Below are 12,234 nucleotides of genomic sequence, written 5' to 3' on the forward strand. Positions count from 1 at the left end.
TTTCTCTGAGTGGTCTGCGCTGGCTGTTTGACAGCAGCATGGAAAATGTCAGCAGCAGGCAGCAGTGCCTGGGAAACGCCTTTCTCAGCACCAAGAACTGAGTGACTGAAAGGACATTTTGCTTTAACCAAAATATGCAAAAACTGTCGATGTAATATCTTGACATTTTTGCAATCTGTATGCACTTTATGCTGCAAAATATTCCATGGCATTATAAGCTGGCCTAGATTGCTATTCAAAATGCTCTAGTCTATTGGGTTTTTCTAAGCTTCCTATATGTTTAAGTTCCGTATTTGCAGAAGAAACAAGGGAGTTGTCGCCTGTCTGACAGTATTCTGCTCTTACCCTTTGCCAGAGGTCCAGGAGCAGCCTGGACCAGGCATGGGCAGAAGAGGGTCCTCAGCCCCCCTGTCAGCTGCTGTATGGGCACTCCCAGTGCCTGAGCAGTGCAGGTTTCATCCGCAAAAATCCCCACTTCTGGCAATTCGCATGGTGTCTGGAAGAGGAGCAGTTGTGGGCATGAGCCAAGGGATGGTATTGCTGAAAGGAAGGGGCTGCATGGCTCCAGTGACTCCCCGAGACTCCCAATTTTCAAGACCGTGAGCAGAGATGAAGGAGAGAAGGAGCGAGGAGCAAGTGTAGCCTGTGTTTATGTTTTTAGACAGGATTCATTGATCCAAGATCACAGGGGACTATTAGATCATCAGTTCTGGTCTGACCTCCCATATAACACAGTCCATAGAGTTTCTTTGTTAGTCCTGTATTGATCCTAAATCAAACTTCCTTCCGCTTAGCATTCATTCTCTGCTTGGGTGCCGCCTCACTGGGCAGTGCGGGGTGCAGTGAACCCCCTGGGAGCACAGTTCCCCTCCCCATGTGGTGAGTGGTGCCTGCAGCTCTGATCAGACCTCAACTCTGATCAAACCTCAGCTCTGGGCAGCTTTGCTTCATACCAGAGTCCTTCAGGCTTTGTTCCTGGTTTTCGAATTAACCTTTTTCCTAAGGAAACTCTAAGCATTTGATGGAAAAGTGCATACTGCTGCTCAGTTTGAGGGTGAAGGAGACAGTGCCTGCTTTTCTGCTTGGTTTCTGGAGGAAACAGCACAGGCTCAGTATCTGTGTCCAATCCCTTTTCAACCCCTTGGGTGCCTGGTGGCTGATCCTATCTGGACTGGACAAACAGATCTCAGCAGTAGGAAACCCATCTATCGCTGGCGAGCACCAGCAGCTGGAGAGGAGTGAGCCGGGCCGGGCACTCACTTGGGGCTCCCAAAGCTCGCAGAGGCCACGGGAGGTGGTGGGGAGCGAGCCGCCCTGTGGAGGATCGCTCACGGAGGTTTTCTTCTTTTCCAGCAAAGCAGCTCTTCTTCCTTCTTTTTTTTTTTTCCCCTTTTTTTTTTTCCACCCTCATCTCTTTGAGGGATTTAATTGTCTCACAAGTGGCACATCAAGTACACTCCATTGGCTGTCTGGAAAAGGATGCGCTGTGTATTGATGAATAGGATCCTGAATATTGTAAACATGAACATAATTGGCTTAGAGTTTATTGCTAAGTGAAATGAGAGAGGAGGGGAGTAGGCCTGGAGACCTCTGAGCTGAATAGCTGTGACTGTCAATGACGTTTTTGCTCAGAGTGGCAATCTGGAAATCACTTATAAGCATCTTATAAAACATGATGTTTTTGTAATAGAATAGTTAGGGTGGCTTTGTTGGGCATTTAAAGCCTGTGACCTCCTGTGTTTGTCTTTTTCTCTGAGCGATCGCAGCTGCTGTGGGAGCACATGCAGAGATTTATCAAAACCAGGACAGAGATACAGGGCTCCCTGCTCTGAAATCCCCCATGCTGTGCCTGCAGACCTGTCCTGCCGGGCTGCATTTCATCCCCTCGGCCTCCTCTCATGCCCTGCCACCCGCTCGAGGAGAGCCAGCCCCACTGAAAGGTGCTGCTGTGGGAGGGGTGCCTGCAGGGGAGGTGATGTCCAGGCAGGGTATAGGATGCTGCTGGTGGGAGCATCTCCTTGAGAGCTGGAGCTGCTCGTCCTTCAGAGCCCCGTCCTTGTGCCTGGCTTTCCCATGGTCTGCAGCCGGGGCTGTCTCTTGGGTCATTTGACGGCTCCCAGGGTGATGGATGGACCTCGGCTGGGAGTGTTACACCAGCATCAGATGAAATTAGCAGCCCTCTCTCTTCTACGTCGTGAGCATTTAACAGATCACAGCATGCAGACGTGAGAAGCCAGGGAACAGGGAGGAACCCGTGTCAAAGGCACCAAGGGGAGGGACAAAGTAGTAGTCACAAGGAGGGTTTGTGTGCCCAGTGGTCAAGCCTTTGGTTTTAAATCTCCAGTGCCAGCTGACCACTCACTGGGAGTGCATGGAAGTTCCAGGATGAGAAAGGGAACTTTGATCCTTTGGCAATAACAAATTAACTCCGGTTAAGGAAGCATTAACCATTTGACATATTTCCTGATGTTCCCTGTGCAGAATTGTTGTGGGCTTGTTTATATTTTTGAACTATTAACTGGGAGCCAAGTTTCCACTTTTCTCCCCTGTCGATATAAAAATACATCTGGTCTCCAAATAGAAATTGCCCATTCGGGAAAGACAGTCAACCCTTTAAAAATGCATGCACATGGAAGAAAAAATCCTTGTGTGCAGCTGGCGTCACAGAGAAGCATCCTCAGCTGGGACTGGTTCTTGCGAGGATGGGAAATTCATCAATCTCCTAATGTTGTTGACCCTTTGTCCCTCTAATGACTCCAGCCTGGAGGCTCTTTGGCTTGAGTATTTAATAGGGCAAGGGGGAATCTATAGGCAGAGCAGTACTGTCCTCCGAATTAATACAGCATTTAGGGATGGAGCTGTAGCACTCGGGGGTGACAGATGCAACGGTCCGGTCTCTTGATCTCTGCCTTTCCGATGCCCTGGCACAGCAGGCTCTGCTCCAAAGCAGCGTCTGTCTTGTCCCAGCTTCATGTGAGTTTATTGGCCACCCCTTAATTTTGAAATTCCTTTCTGAATCCCACAGTTGTTTTGAAGCTGCTGTTCTTTTCCCCTCTCTGCTTTTCCTTGTTCTCTCCATCCGCCGCCTGGGCTCTCACCCTGACCATCCTCAGAGCTAGCGATGAAATCCTGCCACGCTGAGCCACGACGTTTAGCTCGAACCAAACTCTGCCAAATCATACTCACAGGGGTTCAGAAATGACATTTTTAAGCATATTTGCATGCTGTTTTCTACGGGGAGAAGGCCGTAGGGTTTTCATGCAACCCCTGAAGCATTTGAAAAGCAGAAGAGACCTGCAAGGAGATTTGCCAGGGCTCTTCAGTTTTCAGAGTTACCTAACAGTGGGTGCAGCAACTTTAATTAAATAATTTTTCAGCATTTAAGGATGCTTTTTGTGGTGGAGGCTCCCGTTTTCTTAAAGGTATAGGATGATGCAAAGCCATGGTAATCAGAGGTCTTTTCTGATGAGTCTTTCGGATGAGCAGACACCACATTTGTTATTGTCGCTATTTTGGATAAAACTAAACAAACCCCTGGCCATTCAACACCTTGGTCTTCAGAGGTGTCTTGGGATAGCAGACACTGGGGTGGAGGAGCTGCACCCCAAGAATAGCTCCTGCCTCCAGCCCCACTGTCCTGCCTGCTTGTCCTTATTTTATATTTTTCATGTAATTAAAATATGTTTTTTCTCTACCTATATTTTCATTTGGCATAGCGGCAGTGGCAGATTTCCTCCTCTCACTGGAAGATTGCCAGCAGTGCGGATGTATGGGGATGGCATTTCTCCCCTTCATCCCTTTGTCTTTTAAATCATTGGTGGCTTCTCTTTTTTTTTCTCCTGAATAAGTCTTAATTCCTCTCAAAGCGATGAAGCTGTAAGTTTTACTTTTCAGCTGGCTTCCAAAGGAAACGCCATTCAGGTGTTTTGCACAGCTCCTCTTCTGCTGGGAACCCATCTGGAAGACGGGGCCAGGGGGAAACATGTCCCAACATGACCCAGTGGTGGGCTGTGAGGGTCCCTGTGGTCTCGCCCGGGCATCCTGAGCTTTGCTTCATCTTTAGTGCAAAACAGCTCATTTTGGGAGCGCATTTGGCTGGGAAGGGCTGATGTCACCAGGCTGCTGGCAGATGCGTCTCTCCCAGCAGATTTCTTTCATGCAACGTAACTTGATGGCAGCATCTGCCTTCCCTCTGGCTCCATGACCTTTCCCAGTGCTCCCCACAAATCCAGAGGAGGCCTGGACTGGGCTGAGCGGCTGCGTGTGCCCGGCGAGGCGTGGAAGCAGTCCTGCGATGGGGAGGGCGCAGCAGAGCAAGCCAGGGATGCGATGCTCGGTGAACAAGCTGCCGTTTGAGGATGAGAGCCCACCAAGTGCTGCTCTTCGCACATGCAGCGAGGTCGCTGCAGCCGTATCCTGTCTTCCACCGTTCTTCTTCCTTGTGCTGCGGGAAGTGAGAAATCAAAAAGTATAAATTAACAAATGAGACCCAGGGATGAGAGCGGCAGTTGTTTGCCAGGCTCTGGAAATGGCTCTTTGTGCCAACGTAAACAGCCATCACAGCTCCCCACTGCCACCTCCCCCCGAGTGTTTATTTAAGCCAACACATTGCTCTGCTAATTGGATACCATTCCAAGTGAAAATAGGCCTTTAAAACAACAGCGGCGGCAAATAAAAACAGCTGTAGCTGCAAAAGCACCAGCCAGGCTCGCAGCCCTTCGGAGAGGAACGTGCCCCCCAAAAAGGTGTGAGCCCTGCCTGGGGCAGCACCAGGGAGCAGGTGAAGGTGGGGAATCTCCGCGATGCTACAGAGCAGGTGGAGCTGGTGCGCCTTGTTTCTCTTTTTTATGTTGAATGAGAATTACGTGAGTGAAAGGGAGTCAGAAGGAGGGGAAAATGCAGGCTACTGAGTGCTGGTCACTGGAAATAATGGAGGTTTTTTGAGTTTTGTAACCCAGTGGTTCAGACAGGGTCCTGGCTGTTGAGGAACAGTTGTGGGCAGCCAAAGCCCCTTGTGGGAAGAGCCCCTTGACCCAGAGATGTGACATTCGGGGACAACCATGATGGATTAAAATTGCCATTTGACAAAGAGCTCAGAGGGGAGGCTTGGGCTTCTCCAGGACAGCATCAGTGCTGCTTTGGGGGCCTCTAGATGGGAGGACACATCCCTGTTGGGCAGTGGGATGGCTTTCTGGGGTCCTAGATATGCCTTATTTGTTCTAGGGATGTGAGTTTGAGAGCTAGTAACCCTACTTAATCCCAGCCTTAGCTGAGGTTTTTAAAAGAGCATTTTGGGCTCCTTTTCTCTACCCTTGTGCCCAGCCATGTGTTGCATTGCTGGGGAGCACTTTGTGGGCTCCTGGGGGTGAAAATATTTGACCGTCGTTGTTTGAGTATTTGCATTATGGGCCCAATCCTGCTTGGTCCTGAATTTCCTTGAAAGTCTGTGGGAAATGAGGATGAAGTCAACTTTCCCTGGATCAAATTGGTGTTTCTTGAATGCTTCTGCTGGTTGCCTCCAGATACAGAAAGCCACCTGAGCTACTGTGCTGGCCAGCACACCTCTATTCAACATCAGCATGAGGTTATAGCCGTACAGATATTATTAAGCAAGATCTAACAATGAGGAAAGCTCTGGATTTCTGTAACACAGCAAACCACCACAGGGAGAAAGAGAAGAGGACGTCTGCATTGGCTTCTGGCTCTGCCCTGTGTGCTGCCAACGTCACCAAATGGTTGGTGAGAGGAAAGCAGCTTTCCTCAGCAAGCTTGGGCTGCTTCAAACTCAGTGCCCTTGAGCAGAACGCAGCAACCTCTCTACTCCCATTTGAGCCGTGCTTTCCTGCGTGCCAGCAGAGAGCAGGGTGGGTGGGCAGTCACGAGGTTGCTCTGCCCATGCCAACCCAGCCCTTGAGGGCTCTGGTTTGCCGTTGACCCACCCAGTGCTGCTTCAGGTTCCGACAGCCTTCCCAGGCTGCAGCTTTCCTGGCTCAGGTGTGGTCCCAGGGTGCTGCCAGGCTGCAGCCAACCTTGAGCTGGTGCCGTGCTGGATTTCAGGCTGCTCTCAAGCGAGCGGCAGCAGCCCGCAGGAATGGCAATGGGTATTTGCTCTGCTGCAAGTATGTAGAAGATAAATGAGCGAGTCAAAACCGCTGATGGAGATGAATCCTGCCCCGTCAGAGCAAAGTGCTCCAAGCAGGATGTTCTCTGGTGGCCATTTAGATTGAGAGCAGAGGGAGGGATATATTTGCTTTTCCTCATGTGAGCCTGGTTTCATTTTGTTCTTTAATTTCTTTCCTCCTAATTCTGCAGAAAGCATTCAACGCCCTGTGCCACAGCACACATTTGTACGGCCGGAGGCTGGTCTTGGAGTGGGCAGACACAGAGGAGACGCTAGAAGCCCTGAGACGGAAAACGGCCGACCATTTCCACGGTAATGTAGCAGCATCCTTCTGGCCTGTCCGTCCAGCCCTGGCTGGCACTGCCCCATCTGGCTTACACTGCCGGTCCACGCCAGCCCTTTCCCGGCTGCCGCCGGCTTGCCAGGGCTGGCAGGGAGATACTGGAGCCTGAGGATGCAAGCGCAGGGGGAAGCAGGAGGCATCCAGGCCACGGCTTTGTCTGACAGCTCTGTCTGCACATGAGCCGCTTAACTCTCCATGTGCTGGCACTGCCGAGGCACCTCCATGCCATCTGCGATGCTTTTGCTCCGTCCGCCTGCACCCCAGGGTGCTCTGTAGCTGAAGAGAGGCTCTGTGCATGCAGCACACAGATGAAAAAGGACAAATAATTTGGCCATCGGTTGAGAAGCGATGAGGGCTGTTTGGATCAGGTTTCCGAGAATGACAGTCCCGCAGATAACAGCACTGCAGGCTCCTATTGACAGTCATCGACAGGCACAAATGCATCACTTGGCAAATATTTATGTAGGAAGGGCTCCCCTGGGCTGGAGGGCTAAGCTGGAGATCAATGCTCTTCCTCCTGTATCCCCTCCCAGCCTCCCCTCTCCATCACACACGTGCCCATCGCCCGGGGGGGTTGGCATAAGCCATTCTGGGGCTGAATGTCGCAATCTTCGGCGATGGAAAAGCAGCAAACCTCGCTGATTTAGCAAGCCTGGCTCCAGCAGGACCTGGCCTCATGTTTGTGAAGCGGCGTGCGCGGCACTGGGTGTTACAGGCCGGGGAAGCTGCGGTTTGGTGGTGGAAGGACTGAGGGTGGGTACAAGTGAAGGGGGATGCGCTGGGATCCACGGGCTGATGTCCAACGTGGTTCTGTGCTGCTGGGGGCATGTGTGAGGCAGCAGGGAGGACAGGAGCTGCTGGGGATGGATGTGCTCACACCAGTAGGTGTGATGTTTTGTTCAACCCATTTTATATTTGGGTTCTCCTTTCTCCCTTTCTATTCTGCTCAGTCTGGGGGGAAAAGATAGTCTTGGTTTTCTAGTAGCTGCAGACTTGCAGCAGATGCTGGCTGCTGCCTGCGAGCTCTGTTCCTTCCCTATGTCCCCCAGGCTCAGCTTGCTTCTTGATTTCTGTCTACATTTGCTCCAGCTCCCTTTTCCGGGGTCTTCCTCACCAAGGTGGGGTCTGGGAGAGTGGCAGAAGTGTGTTTTCACGTCCCAGGAGGGCTGCAGCCTTGGGACTGTGGTGGCTCCAGGGGCTTGGCTGGAAAACAGGAGCAAGGTTATTACTGCCCATCTTTAGGGACCGAAAATGCGATTGAAGGCGGCAGTCACCGCTCCAGCCCATCTCGAGGGGAGAGAAATAACATCCAATGGCTTCAGCCCTGTCTCGTGCACACGCGCGGCCACCGCTGCACGACTGCTGTAGCTAATCCTGCAGCAGAGCAGGACCTGCCAGGAGCGGATCTCCATAACAAAGCCTGGTTGGGGTTCACTGGCTGGCACTGGGAGCTGGCTGCTGCCTGGAACCAGGTCTCAGCCTCTCCATGTCACACTGCCAGGCTGGAGTTTCAGGGCAGAATTTTATTTCTTTGGGAAGTGCCCTCTCCTGATTTTGCGGTGGGCTTGCTGTGGGGTATCTGACAGTGAAGTCCAGCAGCTCCAAGGAGGGGAATGAGCCGGACCTTGTCCTTTTTGCTGTGGGTGTGCAAAAAACAATAGTGATAGCGATAAAGAGGGAAAAACTGCAGCTGTCACTCTGCCTGTAGTCCCAAGGGGGATGCTCCTTTGCCTTTCCTCCCCAGCATAGCTGGAGCCTGATTTTCCCACATGGAGCCAGGGTGGAAAGGACACAGAGCCCGTACAGCATTGCCACCCTGCCTTGAACCCTCCCTGCCCCTTCAGCCTACCCAGCAGCCGGGCTGAGACCGCACACCTCATTTCACTGGTGAAGCAGACTGGATTCTGTTGACCAGTAACCAAGCCCACTTTTTCCTACCAATACCCATTTCCCCCTCGCTTTCCTCCGCCTCCCCACAAGGTGCAGGAGCAGCTTGGACATCCCCACGCTGCCCATGAATGTCCCTGTGAGTTTTCATCTCCCAGCTCAGCGAGTGTGACTTGTGAAGGTCTTCCTGTGGCTTTGTAGGCTGCAGTGGTCAGACCCATGTGGTCCCTCATCTCCAGGTAGGAAAGGACCAAGCTGGGAATGCGAGAGAAAAGATAATTTTGAGTGTTCAAGGCTCAGGAAAAAGAGTCAAGTCTGAGATCCATGGTGTCTCTGGCTGCTCTTTGCCACGAGAAGCCACCACTGCTGCTGTCCTTGCGTTGCTCCCCAAGCCAAGTCTATCAGGCCACATCTGAGAAGCGGTACATGGAGGCAAGATGCCTTCAGAAGGCACAGTGTGGTGGATGGGGTGGGTCTTACCCCACCATCCAGCTCAGCTTATTCCTTGTTTCCTGCCCTGAATTTCTTTGCAGGGTTGAGCATTGCCATTCCATGGTAGAGTAGTGTTCCATTTTTTCTATGCAGCTTTTGGTTTGCCGTGGGCACAACAGCGATGCACAAGTGTTTCCACAATTAACACATGGTGGAGCTCATGTTGGAGAGGCTGTAGAGTGCCAACAGTGAGGGCAAGAAGGTTGCCATAAGACTTGAGGGGTTGTTATCAGCCAGGTCCAGGGAGACGACACGGTGAGCTGTGCTCCCCAGGGTATGACGGCGAGTTTGCCTTGAGCAGTGAGCTCCTCCCACTCCATCTCGCTGCCATCGCAGTCGATCTCCGCGTCTCCAGCTCTGAAGGAGCCACCTTGATATTTCAGACTGGTGTCTTCAGTAGGTGCAGCCAAGACCCCTCACCCAGCAGCTCCAGTGTCACCCCCGTCATTTTTGTCTTAGCAAGAAAATACTTGGTGAAGTCAGGACCTGGGCTGCAAGCAACGTGTCCTCCCGTTGGCTTCTCTCTGCTACAATTATGTGCCTTATTTCTAGACACCATTTGTAGAGATTTGGCTTCCACTTCCCAGGTCTCACTCTGCTGTTATTTGTTAGGTTAAAGAGAGGTCTGGTCTCCTAAATCTTTTCTCCGTGCAGGCGTTTGTCACAGCAATCAAGCCACTTCTGAGCCATCTTTTCAATAGGTCTAATGGATGCAATAAAACGGAATAGGCTTTCTTCCCATTTCGTGTAGTTTTCAGATCATTCTTTATGGCTTGTTCGGAGTCTTTGTAATGTTCCAGGAGAAAGTGAGGCCCCCAGAAGTGGTCACCGGCTGCCGGAGATGGTTTCAGCAACGCTGTCAGGAGTGAAGCCACAGCCCAGCCCTGATGCCTGGGACTGCAGCCCTACACCCCACGCTTGCTCTTCTGCCTGCGAGCACAGTCTGTACGAGGTTCAAGTCTTCTGGCTCATTCTTGAGTGTACCTTCTCTCTGTCCTGAGGCAGGAGGGTCTAATATTAGGGGAAAAAAACCACTTTCTTTAAATGTTTATTGCACCCCACCATGTGGTGTTAATCTGTGAGACCTGCTGCTGGAGAGCTGCTTGGCCAGCTTCAGGACAAGGCTTGATGCAGCTGCGGGTAAGATGACTTATCGTCTGTAATGCAGTAAGGAGAAGCCCTGGAAGGGTTGGACAGTGGTTGGCCTGCGAAGTCTGGTCCAGCCCATGGCGTAGGACAGGGCCATGGCAAATGCTACATTAGGGCAGCAGGGGCTGCACGAATCCTGCCACCAGCAGCATCTTGGCCCTCATTTGGGGAGGGGTTATCCTCTCTTTGGAAAACAGGTCACAAATGCCTTCAAAACCAGCAGGGAGAATACTTTGGGTCCACTGAGAGAGAGAAAGGGATCTCAGCGCTGAATTTGCCAGCCCTGGGTGAGGGGTGAATCTGGATCCATGCCCCGCGCAGGAGGGAGCGGTCTGGAGTCACACCCCAGCGCAGACCTGCACATCTCCTCCATCCCCGCGATCGCACAACTGCAGCTCACAAAATGTCCATGGACGGCTCCAATGCCCCTTTTCTCCCCTCGGTTGCCAATGCGGCTCCATCCTGGGGGAAGCTTTGTGAGCAAGGCGGCGATGCCCTCGGCGTGCGCACTCTCCCGGGAGCTCACAGTCCGTGCGGGGAAGGTACTTGCTCCCAATCCAGCTAAATTACTATTGACTTGTGTTCTCCGCGCTTCGCAAACATTGCACTCAGCCGTCACCAGCGGGGCTGGCGGTATCCTGCCAGGGCTAACTTGGGAAGCCAGCTGTGCTGGGCCGTTTTTTCCTGCTCTTTCCCATCGATCAAAGAATTAAATGACAGATGGAGAATTTTGCACGAGACACGGGAAGGGGAAGGAATGACTTGGAGGGTGGATTTTTATAGGAAGGATGGAGTGGAAAGAGGGGATGCAGAGGTGGGTGGATGAGAAAGAGATGCGCAGAGAGGGGGTCGGGGTTGTATTTCAGTTGTGAGCGTGTTTCTAGCGAGGCCCCCGGTCTTGGTAGAGGGCTGTGAGTGGGTGGAAAGCAGCAGGGCCCCTCTGCGGCTCACCCCCGGTTATTTACAGTGGTCCCCTTTCCCAGGTCACTTCTCCTTTGGCCACAGCCCCCCAGGCTGCTCCTTTCACCTCTCAACTGCCTTACGGCCCCGCTGTGCTCACCCTTGCCTCCCAGCCTTTTGGGCTCTCTTTTTTTTTTCTCCTTTCTTCTTTAGTTTTTTTTTTTTTATGTTTTTATTTTTTTCAGAGAGCATCTGTAACTAATGCAAACACATGCTGTAGCTGGAGAGTAAAACCCTGCAGGATTAGCATGGCATCCGCAACCCTGCCACGTCCTAATCCCGTGGTAATCCCCCTCTCGGCCCACCCCCGCCGGCTTTGGCTATTGTTTAAAGGAAGCAAATGGGATCGTTAGCGGGCAAACCTTAACCAGCTTGGAGCGGCAGAACGGAAGTCAAACCAATTCCCTTCCCCACCCTCCTGGCTGGATTCTTTTTCCCTTTTTCCTCCTTGTTAGGTGGATGGGGGGATGCTCCCTTAGCACCCAGCACCCCACATCCAGCATCCCCTCTGCTGTGCCACCTCCATCGTCACCTCCATGCAGGCTCTCTGCAGGGGCACGGTGGGGTCCGGTGGGGAAGAGGTGTCAGATGGGGGACGCACTCTTCCCATTCATGGATTTAGGAGCTGAGACCGTGGTTGATGCCGTTTCTAAGCCCCGAGCACGAGGTTGTCGTGGGAGCAGGAGCCAAGAGGGTAGAGCAAATGGGAGGGATAACCCCCTAGCTGGCATTTTTTGGGATTGAACTGGAAAGAGTCACTGGAGGGTCCTGGGTGGTACCTGGAGGCCCACTTTGGCTTCCCTGAGCTCAGTGGGGTGGACAATGGGAGAGGAATGAGGGCCACTGGCACCCCCATCCCTCTGCCCGTCCCCACAGCCCCCGGTGGAGAGGGAGGCAGGTTCTGGCGCTCTGTCAAGGAATTAATTGAAAAATAAAATCATTAGATGGGAACTCCAGAAATGCAAAATTGTTGAGAGTTGGGGGGAAGGCGGAGGGGGGGATGTGAGCTTTTGTCAGGTTAATTTCTCCTGTATTGATGTTTTGTGACATTTACTTGTTGTTTATCTCCCGCAGCAGCTGTAATACTAAAAGAAAATGCACAGCTTGTTCCATTTATTTATTTTACACCTTTTCTTTAGTCCTATGGTATGTTTGTTTGTTTGAGAAACCCAGCGAGGCTTTTGATGTCTGAAAGCAGGATTTAAACAGCTGTTCTCCATGTGCCGCTTGCAAGCGAGAGCCACTGGCTGGGGAGGGAGCGGGGGGAGCAGGGGCTGAGCCC

The 12,234-nt window shown here is 52.1% G+C and overlaps 1 protein-coding gene across 1 annotated transcript in view; it reads left to right on the top strand.

Moving 5' to 3' along the window:
* The window catches only part of RBM19 (RNA binding motif protein 19), a 55,211-nt gene that overhangs the window by 42,252 nt on the left and 725 nt on the right, over positions 1 to 12,234 (top strand). Inside the window, exon 23 of the mRNA XM_010182580.1 lies at positions 6,313 to 6,433. Coding sequence (XP_010180882.1) covers positions 6,313 to 6,433 — 121 coding nt within the window. The remainder of the gene's footprint in view (positions 1 to 6,312; positions 6,434 to 12,234) is intronic.

Source organism: Mesitornis unicolor, unplaced genomic scaffold, assembly GCF_000695765.1.
Source record: "Mesitornis unicolor isolate BGI_N332 unplaced genomic scaffold, ASM69576v1 scaffold21590, whole genome shotgun sequence".
NCBI lineage: Eukaryota > Metazoa > Chordata > Aves > Mesitornithiformes > Mesitornithidae > Mesitornis > Mesitornis unicolor.